Raw genomic sequence first — 24,221 nt, forward strand, 5'->3', positions numbered from 1 at the left:
ATGTTATCTTTATGAGTTTATTAATGTTGGCTTTTTTTTTTTCCTCTCTCTCCCCTGATTCTAGGGTGTGGATGAATGGAACATAGCTCACCTAAACACGGTCTTGGATGTGGTTGAGGAAGAGTGCGGTATTTCTATTGAGGGTGTAAATACCCCTTATCTCTATTTTGGCATGTGGAAAACCACATTTGCGTGGCACACCGAGGATATGGACCTCTACAGCATTAATTATCTCCACTTTGGAGAGCCCAAGTCTTGGTAAGTTATATGTTTAATATTCATTTGCTTTGGAGTTTTGAAATTTGGGCAATATGAACCCATTGAAGATGAATTTTTTCCCTTTATCTGGTGGATTCAGATTTATATGAGCTGTAAGAAAGCTTTTTTGACTGTAACAATTAATTATTACAGAGTCTTCCACTCTGCCTAGGGTTTTGCTCAAAACCATAAAGCTAATGGTGACTTGTATATCTAAAATTGCCTGTAGACCACTTTTGTGGGCCGTGGATTGATAGGTATTTAGTCTCGAAGAATTTGTTTGGGACTTCCCTGGTGGCGCAGTGGTTAAGAATCCACCTGCCAATGCCGGGGACACGGGTTCGAGCCCTGGTCCGGAAAGATCCCACATGCCGCGGAGCAACTAAGCCCGTGCACCACAACTACTGAGCCTGCGCTTTAGAGCCCGCGAGCCACAACTGCTGAGCCTGCGCTCTGGAGCCTGCGAGCCACAATTACTGAAGCCCACGCACCACAACGAAGAGTAGCCCCTGCTCACCGCAACTAGAGAAAGCCCGCGCGCAGCAATGAAGACCCAATGCAGCCAAAGATAAATAATAAATAAAATAAATAACTTAAAAAAAAAAAAAAGAATTTGTTTGGCATCTTTACTTCTCTGAGATTTGCTGGAAGGTATGTGGGCAGCAGTTAGGAGTGAAAATCGACTTCCTGGATGTAGAGTATCAAGTAATCCTAATGGTTTTCTGGTCTAGTCCCTTCTGAATAAATGACAAGTTCCATTTAGTATGTGGTGGCTAGAGGGAGAGGAGGGATGAATCAGGAGGCCTATTATCGCTCTTTGGATGATGGATGTGGGGAAAAGAATAAGTTAATGTGAATATGTGTTCTTAACTTGGAATTTCCTGTGTTTGTGAGCCTCTTTCCTCATCTTTCTGAGCAACGATTTTAAGATTTATTGCTCTGTAGAATGCATCATATGTAATGCATCAAATAATTACACATTTGTAATTATTAGTCTGTCAATCACCCTGGAGTCCTTTGTGGTCAGCCAGTTTCACGTTTGAACTTGTTTTTGTGGGTTTTAGTCTTAGGAGAGTTTCAATATCAGTTGTATTTTGTAAAGTACACATACATGCAGAATAATTCAGAGACAGAAGCATATGAAGTATCTACTTGACAAGCCAGGAAATATGATGTTTCTGCTGGTATTCTGTTGGAACAAGATAGGATGCTCTTCAGGTGCTTGTGTTAGCCCAGTAGCTTTCTTGCCTCCAGTTTAAAGATAATGGCCTCTTTTCAAGTTCTCCTGCTGATTAGGTGTTGAGTACAGTGTATAATTTCTATCCCCATCTTGCCATTAGTTGCCCTTGAGGTTTTATCATTTGGCGAAGTGTGAAGTTGTAATCTTTCTCCAGCAAATTCAAATACAGCAAAAGTTCATAATGATCAAAAATGACATTTAATCAGCAGGAAAGCTTTAGGAGCAAGGGCAAAGCTCTTAGGACATAGAAGAGAAATCCAGGTATTTTCTGGTTTGCTATGGAGTTTTAGGGTCTGAAAAAAGTTAGTGAGAAGCTGTGTAACTTATTTTTAACAGTGTTTTACTTACACATTTTGTTTGATAAATTCTAAGCATTTCTGCTCTCTTAATGGAATAAGTAAAATGTAAACATTTTTAATAGGTGGTCTAGGACCTAGAGAGTCTTTGGTGACAGAATGGGGCAAAGAAATAACTCCTTACAAGGTGTTTGTCGAGGACCAGCTGTGAGCACAAACTTTAGAACCTGTGAGTCTGTCATATTTCTTCAGCACCCACTGTAGAGTCTGTTGGAGGGTCATCCTTTAGTACTTTTGGGACTTGGCTTTGAGAGACTCAGAGAAATATTGTAAACAATGTGTAGGCTCCTGGGCAGTTTTTTAGCTGCATAGTTATCCCCATGATCGTTCCGATCCTCTCTTTTGTTGTGGATAAAATTATGTGAAATTGGTAGATTCAACATCTTGCTGAAATCTAGTCTATAGGCAACTATATACTATACTTCCCTTAAGAAATCTGAAAAGTTAGGGAATTCCTCAGCAGTCCAGTGGTTAGGACTCTGTGCTTCCACTGTAGGGGGCACGGGTTGGATCCCCGGTCGGGGAACTGAGATCCTGCAAGACGTGTGGTGCAGCCAAAAAAAAAAAAAAAAAAAAATCTGAAAAGTTAGTGGCAAAACTTTCCTCTAGGTTTGGAGAAATTCATGACAATGCCTAGGACATTAATTTGAGTTTTTAATATTGGAGGAGTTGAAACGAAGTCTCTCCTTTCTTATTAAGAAAGGTGATTCCCCCCCACCCCGGGACAAGGATTGTCGTGTCCTAAAGATTGCTTAGAGGAGAATATTCTGTCTGGGATAAGACTGATTATAGAGTCTTGTGTCTTTGGGAGAGAGCACCACTGTTTATGAGTGAGAATGAGTACGCTGGATTCCAAAGTATTTCTTTCTCTCTGGAATGTATTTATATTTTCTGTATTTAGTTACTCTATTAGTTTTTAAGCATATAGACTCCATTGTATGCATTAAGAGTAGATTTATAATATCACTGTTATCTTTAACCTTGGCCATTATTTATAATGATAAAAAAATAAAACATAGCAGTGAATTATGACAGTTAATCTACATTCCATTTACTAGGATAACTAGTGTAGGAAAAGAGTGATATAAATGACTCTAAGGATGTTTCCCAGTAGATTTATGAACGATTATATTAGCGTAGTATAAATAATTTTGAGGTAAACTTTATTATCATTAAAATTCACTTCAGGGGCTCCCCTGGTGGCGCAGTGGTTGAGAATCCGCCTGCCAATGCAGGGGACAAGGGTTCGTGCCCTGGTCCGGAATGATCCCACATGCCGCGGAGCAACTGGGCCCGTGAGCCACAATTACTGAGCATGCGCGTCTGGAGCCTGTGCTCCGCAACGAGAGAGGCCGCGATAGTGAGAGGCCCGCGCACCGCGATGAAGAGTGGCTCCCGCTTGCCACAACTGGAGAAAGCCCTTGCACAGAAACGAAGACCCAACACAGCCAAAAATAAATAACAATAAAATAAAGAATTATTAAAAAAACAAAACAAAACAATAAAATTCACTTCAGTAGTCATCATAACATATTTGAAGTCAGCTTTGAAAGGTGGTAGAAGCAATACAAATTCATGTAAACACTGAAATGTGTGTGGCAGACTCAGACTCAAGGGAGCAGCGATCAGGGCTCTAGTCCTTACTCTGCTACTGACGTGTGCGGCTTTGGGCAAAGAACTGTACTTCTGTGACCAGTTTCCTCACTCACAAAATGGCAAGACTAATCAGGATGCTCTCCAGTGCTCTAGCTCTGTAATGTGTGATCACAACTATTGGAATATTTTTACCTAATCTACAAAGTGAGAGGATGACAAGGTGACGTAAGGTTCTGCGTGTGTGCGCGCATGCCTGCACTGGTTTCCTTTTCCGGTGTCCTCTCCTTGTTCATTTGTTTGTTTGTTTGCCGCTCCGCAAGGCTTGCAGAATCTTAGTTCCCCGAACCCGTGCTCCCTGCCATGGAAGCGTGGAGTCCTAACCCCTGGACTGCCAGGGAAGTCCCTGGTGTCCTCTCTTTGTTGAGTTACCTTTGCTCTTCTCCAGGGGTGCCCTCTCTCATGCTTAACATCTCTGGCCCCGGCAGTGTGTCTTCCTCCTCTCTGGTCTTATAGTCTGGCATTTAATTTCAACTTCCTTCTCTTCTTCAGTTCTCTCAGGCACCAAGTTCTGGGTACGATTATTGCAGAGACTGCCTACGATTCTCTCCTTACTTCCATGACTGCACTACTGTCCTCTGCCCGAGTATTCCATAGATTTTTGCCTGAAGGCTTCCTGGACCATGCGTTGCCCCACCTTAGACATCTGCCTTTGCACCTTTCAAGGGGTTGTGACCACCCCTGCTGGTCCTTTCCTGTGCTTGCTTTGAAGTTCGGGGCTGTGTTTGCCTTTGAATCATCAGCACTTAACGCAGGGCCTGGCTATAGGATTGATGCTCTGTAAGTAATTCTCATTTTGAATCAAGAGAGTTTTAAATTGTTTTGGATCAGTCTGTTCAAGGGCAGACAAGATAATATATAAAATGTTCTATAAAGACTCTTGTCTCAAATGTAACTGTTAAGAGCACCAAGTTTCCAGAGATTTCTGAGTAGCTGCTGATAGGCCTGGCTCCAGGTAGAAGCCGTGAAACATGCTTTTCCGTGCACAACATGTAGCAGATTTTGCTGAGTTAAGTGTTCATGAACACGGGTTCGTACTGAAGAGACTTTAGAGGAGCTAATGATTTATTTAAACATTTCTGGCATGAAGGTTTAAGGAAAAAAGAAAGTTTGAAGTAGGCAGATAGAAAACTGCTTTGGCAGTCGGTGGTAACATATTTATTTTCTGGGAATTAATACTGACTTTGGAGCCAGAAGACCTGTTTTAAAATCCCAGTATGTCACTTACCAGCTGAATGACTTAGGGCAAATCACTGTACTCCTTTCATCATGAATTTCTTTAACTGCCAAATGGAGGCGTGATTTATTCTCTATCTACTTAATAGGATTTCTAGGAGGGTCCAGGGATATACTGTGTATACAAGTCTTTTGTAAAGTGTAAAGAACTATACAAATATTCATAATTACTATTGTCTTAATAACATTATAAAAATAAATAATTTTTTGGTCATAGTAATTACTTAAAGCCTGAACTTGGCATGATGTATTTCTGTATATGATAGAGTGGGAGTTTCAAGGATAAGCAAAATATAATTTTCTTTCCCAAGCATCATGTGGTAGTGGTTAATTGCTGGGGAAATAGAATTTAGATGGTGCTTTGAATCTTTCTTCCTGAGATCATGTCCAAACATAATGAATAAGTTACTTTCAGATTTAGTACTCTGTAGAGAATGAGAAAGGTAAGGTTTAAGAGGACATGTCTTAAACTATGAAAGGTCTAAAATCAGGAAAGAAGTTTCTCCTGGATGTTTTTCAGAAAAATTAAGGATGGGCTGCAGCATTTTGGACTTGGCTAAATTTTATTCAGTAAGCTGTGCGATTTTGTTAAATGTAGCAATAAGAAGGTGTCAGATTATTCAGTATAATAATATAAACTTAGTTACATGCTTTTTCTTTAGATCGATTTGTTTAGTGCTGTGTAATATTTAAGAGCACAGGTTTTTGCACCAGAGTCTTGTGTTTTGAGTTCTGGCATTGCTTTTTTACTTAGTATATCACCCAGGACAATTATTACATAACCCCCATGCCTCCATTTTCTCTCCTAAAACACTCACATGGTTTGGTGCCCACCTTGTAAGGTAGTTGTGTGGATTAAATAAAATACAAAGCGTATACCACAGCTCCTGGCATATCATAAGTGCTCAATGGATGTTAACATTTCATACGTTTACTTAACAAATATATATTGCATGTCTTATGTATAAGACCTTACAGATCCTGTATTAATAAGGATTCTTTGTTCTAAATGACAGAAACCCAATTTAAGCAAAAGAACATTTGGCAGTGTGTATAATCGCGATAAGCTAGAAGCAGGGTTCAAGCCCGAGAGCGGATTCTCGCATTGGATGTCCATCTCAGCCTGTCCCTTCTTTTCTCCCCACCGCCCCCCATTCATTTGCTCCCTCCCATCTCACCGCTACCCCTTCTTGCTGTTTTTCCTTTTCCTTTCTTCCTGGGGTAGAGAAGGAGCTCTTTACTTATAAATAAATATTTGATTATTGCTGAATTTTAAAATTCAGGGCTGTCTTTTTAAAAGAACAAATGAATTATATGTCATCGAGTTGACCTGAGCTTGTTTGTTGTACATCTTCTCCATTACAGTGTGAGCTCCCAGAAAGGGGGACCCTCACTGTCTGGCTCACTAGCGTGTCTCCAGTGCTTGCAATGGTATCTGGCATGAGCTTGGCACACAGTGGGTACTCAACTATTTGTTCAATGAATGGTCTTACTGAAGGAATTCCTTATTGAGGTTTTTTCCTTTAAACACCTGGAGCGGAATGTTACTTTAGGGATTGGACAGCTTGATACTATTTAATGATACATTGAATTAACAACATATAGTACTAACTCCTGTTGTTGATTTATCAGTTTAGTAAGTTTAGACTCATTAATGTATTCTAATTGGAAATGTTAAGACTAACTGAATAATGGTAAAAGCTGTATCCTTCTGATGGTTTGTATAGAAAAAATACTCTAGGAATTAACAATGGTTTGCTTCTGGTTTAAATTATTCTTCCTAGAGAAATATGACCTCTAAATAAGCAAAATACCTACTGTGTAGCATAGGGAACTCTACTCAATGTTCTATATGGGAGAAGAATCTGAAAAAGAAGAGATATATGTATATGCATGGCTGAATCACTTTGCTGTGCACCTGAAACTGGCACAGCATTGTAAATCAACTGTACTCCAATATAAAATAAAAATAAAACAAAGAAAAATAGACTTTTATAAATATTTTTTAATTGAAGTATTAATAAAATTAATTGCATAAGTTATTTTGATCACTTCTGGGCATATCTATGTATATATTTTGAGATAATATTATTTAAAAAGGTTTAAAAAATTGGAACTATACCCCAGAAATATGGTATTAATTTTGTATCAGCTGCTAGCTGTATTTGTAGGAAGAAAGAGAGTGCAGAGATAACAGGAAGCAAAAATTTTTATTGATCAGATGGATAATATTTTAGTTAGACCTGAGCCTGACTTGGAGATAAACACAACCACACTGGTGCACACACACATACCTGCAGTCCAAACAGTGAGTCCCGAAGACCCCTGCTCAGCACCGAGTTTTTTAAGGAAAGTCAGTGAGGTCTAGTGTTTGTGATTTTGAAAATAAATCTCACTCATTTCCCTGAAGTGATGAGATGTAATGCCTTTTCATTAACTGATTGGCGACTGTGGGTTCTCATACAGGAAATCTAAACATATTAATTAAGTACTTTTGATACCCCTGATAAGCATAGCAGGGGCTTGTAAATTCCTTCAGGATGCCTATTTCCTTGTTGCTACTCTTTCACTTAAAGCCACCACCATCACCACCTACAAGAACCCCAGAAAACCCTTTAAATGAAAAGAGATTGCTGAATCAAATCCGTAACTCTTAGGGAAAAATCAGACGGTTAATGCAAATTTATATACTATGTAGTTCATGGAAAACAAGCATTAGTGCTGTCAGCCTTGCTAATTACTGTGGCAGATATAGCAGTTCACAAATTATGTTGCTTAACTTATCTTTTTCCTCCGTATTTCTCTTCCTCCTTTTCAGACTGTTTAATATTGCCTTTTAGATAGCACTTTGTAGAAAATATTTATTACTTAATATTTGTTTTATAAAAATTATTCTTTGACTTGAGCATATAGGAAAGCAGTTTTTTTTTTTTTTTTTTTTTTGATTGCCCTTCTGCAGGTAGCCTTACAGATGGATTTATAAACGCTACTTCTGTGACCCCAAATGTGTTCATTCTTTGTCAGCTTACTTTTCAAGGTGTAGGTCTTGACTAGGATGGTGAAGTATGTTCTTTATCTTTGGTGACTCCATTTCATTTAGTGTGTACCTTTTATGTGTGCCAGGAACTGTGCTAATCATTTTAAGAAATCATTTCAGGTAATCCAGACAACAGATGTTTCAGGTAGGTGTTTTTTGGCCACATTTGTAAACTAAGGACTCTGAGACTGGTGCTTAGTGAGTCTTGCAGCTGGGATTTTTAACTTTTATTTGTCTGACTCTTCTCATAGATTTAAAGAGAAAAGGAAAGAGTAAAGGTGAAGGAACAGGCAAGAAGAAAGTGTGCCTGTCTTTCTTGTTTATACCATCAACTTTCTTTTAATGAGATTTTCTGCAGAACCAAAAGAGAAACCAGCCTCTTATACTTTGGGACAAAACTATGGCATAAAAGAGATTTTCAGAAGGGTAAAATGTGGCTAGATTCTAATCTTGTTATAATTGATAGCAGTTATTTGGATGGGGGAACCATTGGAGTTGAGAGTGGGAGAGACCACTGGCCCAGCTTCGTTTGCTTCAGATTTGTTCTTTAGATATCCCTGGGAAATCTACTTGAAATCAGAAAGAAAACCCCACATTTTAGAAAGAACGAGTTTTACCTTGAGGATTTTGTCTTCCTCTAGGGAATGGGTGATGATTCTTCAATTAGATGCTTACTTTCAGTCCCCTCAAATGAAGTTTTGGAAAAAGCAAGTCTGTTCCTGTTGAGAGCTAAGAGTGCTTTGTCTATCAAACCTATCAGATAAGAACTGCTAGGATGGGGACCAGCCTAACTTCCAAAGGCTATAACAATCCTTACTCTTCCAGTAAGGTCAACTAATTTTTACTTTAATTTTCATGCATTTCCTCATGTTATTTGGAACCTTTTTTATTTATTTATTTTTTTAAAATTTATTTTTATTTATTTATGGCTGTGTTGGGTCTTCGTTTCTGTGCGAGGGTTTCTCTAGTTGTGGCAAGCGGGGGCCACTCTTCATCGCGGTGCGCGGGCCTCTCACTATCGCGGCCTCTCTTGTTGCGGAGCACAGGCTCCAGACGCGCAGGCTCAGTATTGTGGCTCACGGGCCTAGTTGCTCCGCGGCATGTGGGATCTTCCCAGACCAGGGCACGAACCCGTGTCCCCTGCATTGGCAGGCAGATTCTCAACCACTGCGCCACCAGGGAAGCCCTGGAACCTTTTTTAATCCATTTAAAAAATAATGTCTGCATTGGATGTCTCTGGATCGAGAATGTTTTGTTGAAATTGTCTTGGCTCCTTGAAATATAAACTCACTATGAATCAGCTTAGCCAAAAGGAAGAATTTAATTGGCTCACATAGCCATGAATGGTCAGAAACATCTGGAACCCTTGGAAGTTGCCAGGGTGTGTTGGATCCTGGGCCCCACTTCTCTTTGTGTGTTGCCTTCATTTTTCTCCCTGGCTCATATATTTCTCCCTGTATCACTAGAAAGGAAAGCTGCCCCATTTGGGAAGGGACCATGGAATCTCCTGGCTTGGATTCTATGCCAATCTCTTGTTTAAATCACTGAGGCCAAGGGTAGGAAGGTATTGGGATTGTCCTGGCTTGGGTCACAGGCCTGTCTCTGTGGCAGTGAGGGCAGAGGCATGAAGAATGGCAGCCCCCATTAGAATTACATGTTTGTGTTTGGAGGAGATGGTTCCCCATTAAGAAGGAGAGTGCTATTACCTGAATTATGCTGCACGAAGGGAATAAAACTCGATGTCTCCTACAGATATAAGGCAAAGAAAATCCCAAATAAATGTTCAAGTATTTGCTTAAAAATTTTAGGAAGGCTGATTCAATTACTTTAACTGGCTCTTAACTTATTTTCTGTAAGATTTGAAAAGATGTCCTGTGGGGTTATTTCCTTAAGATGGAATGAATATATATATTTAAGGTATTAAAGTTATTAAAATGTATGTTTGTTTAACTTATTAAAAGCATTTCTAGCAATTGATCAGTAACTTTTACCCAAAGTAGAGGCAATTGGCAAAAATAAATCTTTACACTGGACTTGAAACTAAAGAATCTATAATTTGTTAAGTTTTTTTCTGACTACTTGAACCAAAATTGCTCTTTTCTTGTGACTTAAATAGTCACAATATCTAATAGTTTTTCCACTTTATTATGTCCTGTACTAATAGTCAGTTTTACCACTTTTTTATGTCCTGTTCTTTCAGAACTCTTTTTTTCATTGGTTTGTGTGTTTTGGTCTTGTCTCCACAAGGAGACTTGCTGCATCTTGAGGGCAGCACCACAGCACCTTTGTCAAGCCAGGCACCACTGTAGGCTCATAGGCCTGTTTAATTATTGAAGCAGGATTCTGCTTCTGTTTTTTGGGATCTGCTAACTTGTATATCACATATCTACAGCATCATGCTTTTTTTTTTTAATTTTATTTTTAATTTTTTTACTTTTTGTATTTTGGCCATGCTGTGCGGCATGCAGGGTGGTCCCCCGACCAGGGATCGAACCCGGAGCTCTGCAGTGAAAGTGCCGAATCCTAACCACTAGGCCCCCAGGGGGCTGTGCGGCATGCTTCTTTCAGTCTTTACTGATCTTTTTATAATACTCTTTTTGGTTTCTTATGGGTAAATATTACAAAATTAGCCTATAAAATAATATAGTCATGTATCTTGTGTGATGCCTTGTATAGAATTGACCTGATGTATAGGAAATTTTTAGAAGTTACAAAAACCTGTTAGAAAGTTTTAGACACTCTACTATATTTTGATTGTCAGCGATAATAACAGATTTGATAGCTTGCCTAAGAGAAATCCACAGACAGTACACTCCAAATTTAATATAGCCAAATGTTGTGTCCACCCCTTCTTCCCTTCCTCCAAATGACTGATTACTTGTGGGGGCTCCATACGTGGTTTCTTTATTTAAGGATTCGTGCACGAAGCTTCTGGAATGTTATTTTATAGCATATATTTCTGAGAGGACATAGCATCCAATTGTGTGATCTCTGAAATGATGTTCTGACCAGAGACAAAAAAAGCCCATTTAACAATCTTCCTTGAAAAGTGAATGTTCTTTGGCAAGGCATTATACATCAACAAGGGCTTGAATTAGATGGGTTGCCGTCATCATCTTCGCTCTTATAAGTTACCTCTCTCAGCCCACCTGAGTAAATATTAACATCATTTAGGGAATGTCAGGTGTTGGCAGAAACATGTGACTATTTACTGTCTCCCCGCCCCCCCAATTTTATTGAGAAATAATTGACATACAGCACTGTGTAAGTTTAAAGCATACAGCATGATGGTTTGATTTACATATATTGTGAAATGATGGCCACAGTAGGTTCAGCTAATATTCATTTTCTCGTATAGATACAATAAAAAGAAAATGAAGAAAAAAAGAAAAAAAATTCTTCTTGTAATAAGAACTCATAGGATTACCTCTCTTAACTTTTCTATATATCATACAGCATTGTTGGCTATAGTCATCATGTTGTTCATTGCATCCCTAGTACTTATTTATCTTATAACTGGAGGTTTGTACCTTTTGACCACGTTCCTCCAGTTCCGCGTTTCCCCACCTTTGGCCTCTGGTAGCCACAAGTCTGATCTCTTTTTCTGTAAATTGGTATCTTCTTTTAAAAAAAATCCACATATAAGTGAATACTTCTTTTTTTAAAATTTAAGGTTGTATACCTTTTTTGTTTGTTTGTTTTTTGCACGTTGCTTGAGTTGTCTTTGGGTAGCTTGGTTGCTTTGTGTAACGTGCACTTTTGAAAGACTCTCAATTTTTAAAGAGGTTTCCAACTGTACAGTGGCTGTGTAGGTAGTTTTCCCTTGAAGATTAAACATCAATCACAGGAAATCTCCTTGAAAATGCTTCAATACTTTGTTGGAGATAATTGTGGTAGAACTCTGTAAGCCAATTGTAGTGGAACTCTTTAAGCTACTTTATCTTATTCATGGATGGTACGAGTATCCTTTGAATAAATGATAACTTGGAAAGGATACTGCCCTCCGAAGATTTCTGTATAAGGTAAGTTTGTTTTTCATTGGGAAAATATTGGATTTGAAAATTTTTGATATGGACAAATAGCTTCTTACGGGCATGTTTTTGTTTATTACCAATTTTTGAAGTTACTATATTTTTGATTCTTCTGGAAGTGGCAGTTTGTTTCTGTTTTATTAATGCTTTATCCTGTAAAACATTGCATCTGTGTTCGGTGACTTTTGGTTTTGTTTGTTTGTTTCTTTCCTGTTTGTTCATTAAATATTTATTGAGCCACCCATCAGTCAGATACTGGGCTCGGTGCTAGCGATACCATGGTGAATAGGGCAGAATGGTCTTCATGAAACTTACAGTTTAGAAATATAGCTTTTAGTACCCCCACCCTCCCCTTTATTTTCTAGCAGTAGCAGAACACTTGTTCTTAGCACAATTTTATTGGAATCCAAATCTTACATGAATTCAAATCTTACACAGAATATTCATGCATAAGCCAGAAAAAAATTTTCTGTGATGGGTCCTCACTTTGGAGAACACTGGCCTGGCACAGAGGTTCTCAAACTTTCCATTTGAAAATTTCTTCAGAAGGGCAATTTATACAAAATTGAAAATAAAGGCAGAGCTGACCTGGCTGAAATGTGTTTGGTGGGACCCTCTCCCTTACCAACTCCTTCCTTGAGGTACCTTCAGGAAACCCTGGGGCCCTGGGGGGTGCCATGGAAAACAGAAAATCAGTCATTTGATCATCTAGTACTTGAAAAATCACTTTGCTACTGAATATGTTATCTGTTGAGTATTTTGGAGAGGTCAGTGTTAAGACATAAAGATTTCTTTTATGTTGTTTATGGGTGATATCAACTAATAATTTATAATACCTTTTTTCTTGCTGCAGTTGCCTTACTTATGGTTGTCTACAGATGTGGCTGCTAGACTTTTTTTTTTTTCCATCTAATTGTTCTGTCCGGAAATGGGCCACAGGTGGCATAAGGGTGAGGCCAAGCTCTGGCTGAATTCCTTTCCTCAGGGGCTTTTTATATGGTGTCCCTGTAGGGCCTCAGTTCAAACACCTTGTCCTCCGGTCATAGTTAGAGACGCCCAGCTTCTGTTTTCAGGACTGGTGTTTAAGAGACACCTCCTTACAAATATGTTCTTTGTAATTGTTTGTTGTAGCTTGTGTCACTCAGGAAGGCAACTTTGAGACTCAGATTTGTGTGCTGGAAGCAGCAGCCTTGGGGAGGGAGGAAGGCAGGACTAGGCAGAAGGGAAAGTTGACTGCTTTCGAGCCCTGGGCAGATCTCAGAGGCAGCTCTGGACCTGGCAGGGCCCTTCAGAATTGCCCCAAATGGAGGCAAGAGGGCCAGGCCTTAATACTCAGGCTTGGACCATTCATTGCATACGGGCCACCATCCCCTCCCTCGCCAGGGGCATGATCCTGGGGGAGGGAATGAGACCCTGGGTGAGCATGATGTGGGGCAAGGATCCTCCCTTTGGTGAAGGTGCTGAGGGCCTCATCCAGAAAAGGAGAGTCTGGGCACCTACCAAAGCATCCCTTACAGTCACACGTTCTGTTTCTCACATTCATCTGTTTTTAAGAACTGAAAATGAAGTAAGCAGTGTTCTGTTTTCCACAGTTAACTAATGAGACTTCATAGTATAAAATAGTAATGCTTAAACTTTAATAAATGAACAAATGGTAAAACTTGTTAACATCATCAGTAATGTGAAAATGTAATATAATCACACATATAAAATCTATAGCTGTTCAGCCTTCTTTTTGACACAGGAATATGCCTTGATTAAAAAGTATATTGTAAATTACTTCAGAAATATTGAGTTTTGTGAAATATAATTTAGGCACTTTGCTTTTTGATTCGTGAAGTTTTTTATAACAAGAACTAAAGAAAAGTTTTGAGTAGTGGTTTGATGACTTCGTTCTTTGTATCTGCATTTTATCAATATTTAAAATGTCATTATCATTTGCCTGGTGTGTACTATAACTTTAATTTCAAAGGCTAGTGACTTTTTTTTTTTTTTTTTTGCAATTGTGAATTTTAAAAGTGGGTAAATGTAAGAAGGATAGCTGGGAGAACTATTCTGTGTGTATATTGGAACTTTGGCCTGTTAGCAGACAGAAAACTTTTTTTTCTGAAAGTTGGATCACTCTGCAGTGATTGCAGTGATCATTGTAAAGGGTGTGGGTATGTCCTGGGGAGGGACAGACTTGGTAGCACCTGTCACTTCCTTCTTCTTGGCATCTTCCTGTGATTGATGAGGAAACAGGAATGGAATATGGGTCTGGAGAGCATGTCTTGGGCTTTGGAGTCAGATCTGGGGTTGGGCTCCAGCTCTGTCATCGACCTTGCTCAAGTAAATTAATCCCTCTAAGTCTTAGTTTCCTCATCAGTAAAATGGAGGTGTTAGTAGGAGAACTTTTATCACAGGATCTCAGCACAAGGCTTGGCGTCTTAAAAGTGCTTGATAAATGGTGGCTGTGATAAGCGATATAATCATGTTTATTTGTCAGATATTCTTTTCACTCAGCCTTCAGCACTTTAGTAACTGTTGAAAGCAAATCAGGCACACATGCTTATGCCAGTAAAAGAGGGGAGGGTCAATTTAGAGTTGCTGTTTGTCAGAAAACTATCCTTGTGGACTTGAGCCTGAATCTTCATGGGAGATGACTGAGTAGCAAGAAGAAGAGGAAATATACAAAGGAGGAGGAAAGGGCCACTTCACACACAGCCTCCGTTAGGGGAACGGAGTAGAGGGCAGTGCTGTTTCAGGACTGACCTACCTGAGCATGGCCTGGACCTGGAAGGGGATCTCCCCTCTGTGGCCCTGGGCTTGGTAAGACTGCCCTTGATGTCACAGGGTGGCGGGGGTGTGTGGTGGGAGTGGGCCAGTGGGAGGTGCCAGTGGCCAGGGACCTCTGCAGCTGCCTGTGTGAGACAGCACAGTGACAAAGGTAGGGGTAGCGGGACAGCTGAGGACATTGATTTCTAAGTACATTGTGATAGCCCCAGGGCTCCCAAAAGATATTAGGGAGCCCCTGGGGGATGATCTGAGAAATAGGAGTTACCCTTTAGTAGTGCTGGTAAACACTTCTGATAGACTAATGGACTGAGCATATCTTGAAACGAGAAGTACAGAGACCAGTTCATAGAGAAAGCCTGAATCAGAGGAATGGATCTAGTACATTTTGAAAAATACAGCTTTACCTACTGACAGTTCGAAATGTCAGTCTGATATTATTCAGTTAAACATAGTATTTGTATTACAATCACCAGGATAACATCATTTTAGGTCTATGAGAAAACCACCCAAAGATGTACTTGGGGTTATTCTGTTTTCCTTGGCCTTCAAATTAGATCTTTTTCCCCCTTAGTTATAAAAGACTTTGGTTTTAAATAAAACACAACTCTGTAAATATCTAATTAGTGTGTTCATAGTTCATTAGTGATTCATAGTTTCTTTTATTTATTTATTTATTTATTTATTTATTTATTTATTTATTTATTTATTTATTTATTTATTTATGGCTGTGTTGGGTCTTCGTCTCTGTGCGAGGGCTTTCTCTAGTTGCGGCAAGCAGGGGCCACTCTTCATAGCGGTGCGCGGGCCTCTCACCATCGCGGCCTCTCTTGTTGCGGAGCACAGGCTCCAGACGCGCAGGCTCAGTAGTTGTGGCTCACGGGCCTAGTCGCTCCGTGGCACGTGGGATCCTCCCAGACCAGGGCTCGAACCCGTGTCCCCTGCATCGGCAGGCAGATTCTCAACCGCTGCGCCACCAGGGAAGCCCCATAGTTTCTTAATGTTAGCAGAACTGTTTGCAATATTCCTTATATCTGAAACAAAAACACTGTCCTAAAGGTTAAATGAACAGTTAATAATTTCAGCACACCATTGTGTACTTGAGGGTATACAATGGTAGGCATCTTATTTGGTGGTTTTCAAAGGACACAAAGAAGTGTGAGACACATTTATATCCTTAAAGAATTAAGAATTAGCTGCCTAACTGAGCAGTGGTGGCACAGAATAGAGTGCTTGGCTGTAAAGCAGACACTCACTATAAAAGGTAGGTTAAAATGGATAATTTGTTTGAAAATTTCTGGGTGGTGGTAGGCATTCTCTCCCTCACAGAACTCAGTGCCTTTCCAGACAGAAGTGATTTATGCACACCACACAGCAGCTAGCTATGGTAAGTAGTAGATGATAAATACTACATGAGAAATATAACGGAAGGGCTCTGGGAGGACGAAAAGGGGTAGGATTGCCGAGATTTCCAGTGGTCAGAGAAAGCTTCACGGAGGAGGTGGAATCTGGGCAAGGCTTGGGAAGATGGGATTTGAAGCAGAATGGAGGGGCTGTTTGTGGTGAGGAGTGAGGTCAGAAAACCCCTGTGAGGGATAGAATAATTCATAGTCCAAACTGTGGAGAGTGGACTGCTGCTATTTGTGGCTGTGGCTAAACTGTGTGTGTGTGTGTGTGGGCATCCTGAAAGCCAAGCAGTAAGGAATAAAGGTTTTTATCCTATGATAGTGATATGAGGTCTGTAGCTGCCCAAGGAGATAGACAGTTTAGTTATGGTAATGGTCTAGCTGGGGCAGATCAGGGTTGGAATTGAGGTTTTGCTGCAGGGAGGTGGATATGAGGTTTTGAGGGTGTAGAGTGGATAGGACTTGTGACTGGCAGTGGGGGCAGAGGATGACAAATTAAAGAAGGGGTGACTCTGATAGTTCCAGTATGGGATGCTAAGGGCAAATGGAGTTCTGAACTGCAATGGGGAAGCTGGGGGAGATAACCAACTTAAGGGGGGAGAATCACAAATTTGATCTTGTTTGTTGTGAGTCTTTTGAAGTGATAGGATACTTTCATAGAAAAGTCTAGGAGGTGGTCAGAGCCATAGAATTAGAACTCCCCTGACTGAGGTCACTAATTGTCTGTAATAAACCCCTATGCATACGGACCTTCTAGCTTGCCTCTATTAGTCACCAATTCCTGCTTCAGATAGATTTTAAACAAGTGAAGGAAGTGACATGAACTGATTGGCTACATGGACTAGAGAGGGTAAGGCTGAAGACTAGCTAAGAGGCTGCTGTAATGATGTGTGTGACAGAATGGTGCCTGGACCAAGGCGGTTGTAGTTAGGATAGAGAAATGTAGACAGGTTCATGAGATTTCTCTTGTATAAGTAACAGGTGGAACACATAAAACTTGGGGATTGATTAGATAGGGGAGTACAACCACAGACAAATTCTGTTTCTCTGGGCAGTTAGATGAGGAACTCTGTAAAAGAAGCAGGTCTGTCTTGAAGATGCTGGAGGATTAAGCTTTGGACAAATTGTGTTTGAGGGCTGCTAAATGGATTTGTTCAGTAGCTGGTTGGTTTTTGAAGTGCAGAACTCAGAGGGACACACATGGGATGGAGATATGGTTCAGCAACATGTGGGTGATCTTGAAGGCTTGAGGGAAGGTGGTTCCCTTAGGGAAGAATGTGGAAGCACTAAAGCATGGCGCCCTGGGGAATGTTAGGCAGCCAGAAGGTAGGTTTGGCAAGAGCAGAAGGTAGAAAAGCACTGGAAATGACTTAAATCATCAAACTCAAGAGAAGTGAGTGTTTAAGGAGCTAGTTGAAAATTCCAGAGAGGACAAGGTAGGTAAAGACTAAACAACGTGGCAACCTTTGTCTAAGCAGTCATAACTGAGTGTGATGGGAATAGGATCCAGATTGAGCTGGACTCCAGGGTGAATGGGATAAAATGAGGCAAGTACTGGAAGTGGTGTGTGTAAAGGGAAGAAAAGAAAGTAGATGGGTGGTATAGCAGAATGAAGGGCCCAGAGAAGGTATTTTTTTGAGGCAGAAGAGATAAGCATGTCTAAATGCTGATGGGAAACGGTCAGATGGGTGGGCAGGTAGGCAGTATTTTTATGCTGTTATTTCCAAATAAATGCTGAGAATTGTTTAATGTTTCCATGAAGTAGTAGAATTTACTAGAAGACAGAAATTAATAAAACCTTGTATGTTAGAGCAGCAGGAGTTCAAACTTCTTAAAAGTATACAAGTGATCCAGGTTTTTAAGGGCTTTTATCCCCCCCTATGATTGCTCTCGTTCAGGGCATTCTGTTTCAGTTATATTCTGATAGTTGCTTATATTGATTTTTTAAATTGTTTAGATGAAAAATATTAACATTCTTATGAAGCTGGAACTTTTTTCTGGTTGACTTGTATTTATTACCTTTGTTTTTCTTTTTATAAAGAAATTAGATGGTACTTTTCTTTGCTGGCTGCTGCATTCATAGGAGCTAAGTTTTTAGGGCAGTTATATCAGGAACTTATTTTTGCCCCATGCCATTTAAGTGGAAATTAAGTGCCCCAGTCCTGCCCATCTACCTTGAGCACACTTTGTCCTTCACAGGGTAAGATCCCGGGGGGATGAAGAGAAGGCAAGGCAAAATGGGGAGACCATACTAAAAGTATAGAGTCCTGTGAGAAAGATTTGATTGAATTAGGTATTTGAACGGATTAGGAAATTGAAACTGGTAGAGTTGATCCTGAGTATGCCAGGCTGACCCTGTAATTAGGAAATGAGGTATTGGCTTATATAATTTCTTACCTGTTCTTCCAATTTCCCACTTTCATGATTTTTTCTTCTTGCTGTATCCTTCCTCTCCTTCCACATCTTCCATCCTGGAAGGTCAGTAACATGATTCATCATTTTGAGAGCCACAAAAGTCAGCACATACTTTCTGAGCATCTGCTTTTCTGGTGCTTTGTTCTACGAGAGACACTGGTCCTTGCCCCTAGGGAGGTTGAAAGGAGAGAGGGAGGCAGAAAGGTAAAAAAAATTAAATTCTGAGTACCATGGTGGAAACCTGTCTTCTTTGTGGTTGATAGAGCAAAAGGAGGAGTGTGGAGCTCTCCCTGGGGGTGACTCAAGCTGAGTGGAGAAAAAGGAGTGAAGGTTTTGTTGGCTGGACAGGGATGGTAAGGGTGTGTAAATCCCAGAAACAGGGGAGGGAAAGTAGTGGAGGTATAAAGTAACAAAGGCACTGGAAGGGCATTCAAGTGGTTTGGTAAACCAAAGAGCAGGATTTGATTGAGACATTGGTCAGTAGGTGCAACTGAAGAGGTGTCGGGATTGCAGCAGGTCTGTGTGCCCTGCAAAAAAGTTCAGCTTCTATCCTTCAGGTAAGTCAGCCACTGAAGGCCCAGGGTTTTGTCATGATCAGATCTGTAGTTTGCAAAGATGGCTTTGGCACACCATGGAGGGTAGTTTGGAAGGGTACAACAGAAGGTGGGCGCCCACCTGTAATGGTCAGTTACAACTTAGTGACCTGAAGGCCAAACTGCACTGAGGGGACACACTCAGTGCCTTACAAGTCATGTGTCTAATTTAAAGAATTTTTGATACATGTATAAAGTATGGAAAAAATCTTTCTGATGATTAGCCTCCAGAGAATTTTTACTAGAACCCTTTTAAGAGATGTGTTTACTATGTGTTGGCTATGTGATTTTTGTCATAGAGTTGTGAAGATCAATTGAAAGACTATGTCAAGTGTATTTTTTATCCTTATATTTTTGTTTATATATACATTTATATTTACTTATGTTTTCTGTGAGCAGATGGTTGAATTTCGGGTTAATGAACTTTAACTTTGATACCATTTTTTAAAAAAAGTGAGCCTGGATATATAAATATCTCCATGTCCAACCCTTACATGAGTGCATGCCTGTGTGTGTATACATGTGCATGTGTTAGCATGTATGTTATGCTTGTATGGGGCATGTGTGTGTGTGTGTGTGTGTGTGTGTGTGTGTCCTTTTCTGGGTATATTTGGCAACGTAAACCAGGGATTAAAAATTGCTGAGAAGTGGCCAGTGTATAAATATACGTTGGGTGATTGTCATTTAGTTATGCTAAAATTTTATCTTCCCAATTCAGTTGGAATAATTTCATTAACAGTGCCTGAAGCAACAGGATATATGGTTGAATTTTCTTTTAGAGAATTGCCTAGTTACAACGGATCCGATTAAGTTCTGCATATGTTATCAGTGGCATTAAATGCAACCAAGTGTGGTGTTAAGTAAAATGAGAAAAGTTATTTTAGTAAAAAAGTAACTTGTACTTAATATATATTGAGCTAGTAAACAGCAAATGTAGGTCTGAAGAGTAACATATTCTTATTTAAAACATGAAATGATCATTTAACTTGAGATTATTGTTTTAAAATTTGTTAGTAAGTTCACAGTAAATAAAATCAAGTATGTAACTTTTGAAAACACCAGGAACTAGAAATGAGTAATACTTGAAGACGAATTTCTGTTTTCTAAGGGTGAACAATTCTTTCTTTTTTTTTTTGGCTGTGCCACATGGCTTGCAGGTCTTAGTTCCCCAACCAGGGATCCAACCCAGGCCCCGGCAGTGAGAGCACCGAGTCCTAACCACTGGACCACCAGTGAATTCCCAACAATTCTTTTTTCTATAATCAAGATTTTAGAAGTCACATAATTGTGAAATAAATCAAAGCTGCCTTTTTTATGGCTGGTAAATTTTTATTTAAAATCTATTTGAAAAGTACAGTGTTCTTAGAAAGGTTTGGTGGAGATATAAATGTTACTATAATAATTTCATGTTCTATCCTGCTTGTCAGTAAAAACATTTTAAAAGGTTTTTATTTTTAAAGAAAACTTTTTTTTTCTGGACTTCCTTGGTCACGCAGTGGTTAAGAATCCGCCTGCCAATGCAGGGGACACGGGTTTGAGCCCTGGTCTGGGAAGATCCCACATGCCGCGGAGCAACTAAGCCCGTGCACCACAACTACTGAGCCTGCGCTCTAGAGTCCGCGAGCCACAACTACTGAAGCCCGCGCGCCTAGAGCCTGTTCTCCACAACAAGACAAGCCACCGCGATGAGAAGCCTGCACACCGCAACAAAGAGTAGCGCCCGCTCGCAGCAACTAGAGAAAGCCCACACGCAGCAATGAAGACCCAACGCAGACAAAAATAAATAAATTAAAAAAAACAAAAACTTAAAAAAAAAAAAATTTAGCTTAAAAACAAAGGCCAAACTAACCAACTGCAAAACAAAAAATATACAACCAAAAATAGCCCTGGATCGCTGGGGTGCTGTGAGTGTTACAAGGGAGGTTCTAAACTCCATGCTGTGGCGAGGTGCCCCTTGTCCAAGCAGTTTGCTGGCCTTGGGCCTTTGTTCCCTAATGTGTAAAATGTGGTTGGAATGGTGAGCTGGGACATTGAAATAGGTGATTTAAGTTTATTTTTCTTCTGTTTAGTGTCCAAGAGATACAGTTCTGTGTTTGGTTCTCTAATCTCTGCTTAGTTCATCTAAGTGGAGTTTGGGGTTGACCTTTTTTTTTTTAAATAAATTTATTTATTTTATATATTTTTTATTTTTGGCTGCATTGGGTCTTCGTTGCTGCGCACGGGCTTTCTCTAGTTGCGGTGAGTGGGGGCTACTCTTAGTTGTGGTGCGCGGGCTTCTCATTGCAGTGGCTTCTCTTGTTGCAGAGCACAGGCTCTAGGCGTGCAGGCTTCAGTAGTTGTGGCACGTGGGCTTAGTTGCTCCGTGGCATGTGGGATCTTCCCGGACCAGGGATTGAACCCGTGTGCCCTGCACTGGCAGGCGGATTCTTAACCACTGAGCCACCAGGGAAGTCCCTGGGGTTGACTTTTTTTTTACATGACATTATTTAGGAATAGATGTCCTTAGGATACTAGCTGAACAATTATAAATCTAAAATTTTTATTTGTGTTTAAAATTTTAGGTATGCAATACCCCCAGAGCATGGAAAACGACTGGAAAGACTAGCTCAAGGTAAACTTGCTTTCTGTTTCTCATCTAGATAGGTTTTTTGTTTTTGAGGTATTGGGTTGGCCAAAAAGTTCCTTCGGTTTTTAAGTAAAAATAAAAGACACATTTTTCATTTTCACCAAGAATTTTATTGAACAACATATTCACTGTTTTGTTCCATTACCTTCTGCAATTTTTGGGGCAACTTCATAATTCCATCTTCCCAAAACTTTTTATGTTTTTGAGCAAAGAACTGTTCCAGGTGCCTTTTACAGTCTTCCCAGGAATTGAAATTTTTTTCATTAAGAGAATTTTGTAAAGACTAAAATAAATGGAAATCCGAAGGTGCAATGTCTGGTGAACACCGTGGATGAATCAGAACTTCCCAGCCAAGCTGTAAGTTTTTGCCTGGTCATCAGAGAAACACGCGGTCTTGCGTTATCCTGATGGAAGATTATGCATTTTCTGTTGACTAATTCCGGACGCTTTTCGTCCAGTGCTGCTTTCATTTGGTCTAATTGGGAGCAGTACTTGTTGGAATTAATCGTTTGGTTTTCCGGAAGAAGCTCACAATAGAGGACTCCCTTCCAATCCTACCATATACACAACATCACCTTCTTTGGATGAAGACCGGCCTTTGGTGTAGTTGGTGGTGGTTCATTTCACTTGCCCCATGATCTCTTCCATTCCACATTATTGTACAGTATCCACTTTTCATCACCCGTCGCAATTCGTTTTAAAAACGGAACGTTTTCGTTAGGTTTAAGTAGAGAATCGCATGTGGAAATACGGTCAAGAAGGTTTTTTTGCTTAACTTATGTGGAACCCAAACATCAAAGCGATGAACATAACCAAGCTGGTGCAAATGATTTTCAATGCTTGATTTGGATATTTTGAGTATGTCGGTTATCTCCTGCGTGGTATAACGTTGATTTTTCTCAATTAATGTTTCTATTTGATCACTATCAACTTCAACTGTTCTACCTGACCGTGGAGCATCGTCCAGCGAGAAATCTACAGCACGAAACTTCGCAAACCACTTTTGACATATGCAATCAGTCACAGCACCTTCTCCATACACTGCACAAATCTTTTTTTTGCATTTCAGTTGTGTTTTTAGCTTTCTTGAAATAATAAAGCATAATATGCTGAAAATTTTGCTTTTTTTTTCATCTTCAATATTAAAATGGCTACACAAAAATTCACCAATTTTGATAAGCTTTTTTTTAAAATGCACTCCTGATATGACAGCTGTCACAATAAAATCTAACAAAATTGTTTCGAATGAAGTTAAAGACAACTAAGCGCTACTAGAGCCATCTTACGGAAAAGACCTAATGAACTTTTTGGCCAAACCAATATTTTTACAGTGTAGAATATCACTGTGTTAATTTTATTCTTTTCAAGTTATTGGCATTTAAGTATTTCTCTCATTGAGTAATTTTAATTTTTTCACATTAATGTGTGCATATTTTTCCCAGTTGCATAATCTTCATGATTATTTTAGTTGGCTGCTTAGCTTTTCGTCAACTGATTGCACTTAACCTATTTTGGTTATTTCCAAATTTTTTTCTCTTTTATATAGTGTACTTAACATCACTGTGCCAATAATATTTTTTCTTCCTTTAGTTGTACCCTTGGGATAAATTCCAAGGAGTACTGATGCTGCATCTTGGGCTGTAGGTGTTTTATGAGTACTTTTCATGTTGCCATATCATTTCACCAAAGGGTTGTGTTAAATCTCTTTTTTGACCCCCTCATTTTTATTTGGCCCCCTGGGCCTGAGAGTGCCTGAAGTATGAAGGTGAATGTCCCCAGCTAACTGGATGAGCATGATATTGTATGCGTTCTTAGACTGTTAAAATTAAACATACTTTACTGGAACTTGAATTTTTATTTTTTAAAGCTTTGTCCATCTTCTTTTTTTCTTTTTCTAGTTTTGTTGAGATGTACTTGACATATAGACATTGTAAGTTTAAGCTGTTCAGCATAATGATCTGACTTACATACATCATGAAATGATGACCACAATAAGTTTAGTGAACATCCACCATCTCATATACATACAAAAATAAAGAAATGGAAAAAATTTTTTTTCCTTATGATGAAAACTCTTAGGATTTACTCTTTTAACAGCTTTCGTATATAACATTCAGCAGTGTTAATTATATTTATCATGTTATATATTGCATTTCTAGTACTTATTTATCTTATAATTGGAAGTTTGTACCTTTTGACTGCCTTCATGCAGTTGCGCCTCCCTCAACCCTGTCCATCTTCTTAAGAGCCAGGTTGAGTCATTCTTCTGGGAACTCTATCAATTGCTTTCACTCTGTGACCACTTGTATCTACAGAGAGCACCTTCTACTTTTCTTCCCTGCCTTAAAGATACGCCAGGCAACCTTGTTCTCATCTGCTCCCGCAAGGGAGGAGAATCATATTTACCCCGTTACCCTCTTTTTCTGTTTTGCTAGCCACCCTAACCAACGACGACGTAGACTGGTAGTGACTTATTTCCAGGGGAAAGTGGAGTTCCACTGAGTGACAACTGAAGATAAGACAGAATGTCTTATTCAGAATGCCTTTATTCAGAATTGAATCCTCAGGGAGCATTGTCTTTTCAGTCAGGTGCTGATC

General features: G+C 39.6%; 1 protein-coding gene across 3 annotated transcripts in view; it reads left to right on the forward strand.

Annotated features, from left to right (window-relative positions):
• KDM4C (lysine demethylase 4C) overlaps nt 1–24,221 on the forward strand; it is a 396,061-nt gene that overhangs the window by 77,287 nt on the left and 294,553 nt on the right. For all 3 annotated transcript variants that reach the window (XM_061200412.1, XM_061200413.1, XM_061200414.1), the window contains exons 5-6: nt 65–258; nt 21,559–21,608. In XM_061200412.1, coding sequence (XP_061056395.1) covers nt 65–258; nt 21,559–21,608 — 244 coding nt within the window. The remainder of the gene's footprint in view (nt 1–64; nt 259–21,558; nt 21,609–24,221) is intronic.

This window comes from Eubalaena glacialis, chromosome 9 (genome assembly GCF_028564815.1).
Source record: "Eubalaena glacialis isolate mEubGla1 chromosome 9, mEubGla1.1.hap2.+ XY, whole genome shotgun sequence".
NCBI lineage: Eukaryota > Metazoa > Chordata > Mammalia > Artiodactyla > Balaenidae > Eubalaena > Eubalaena glacialis.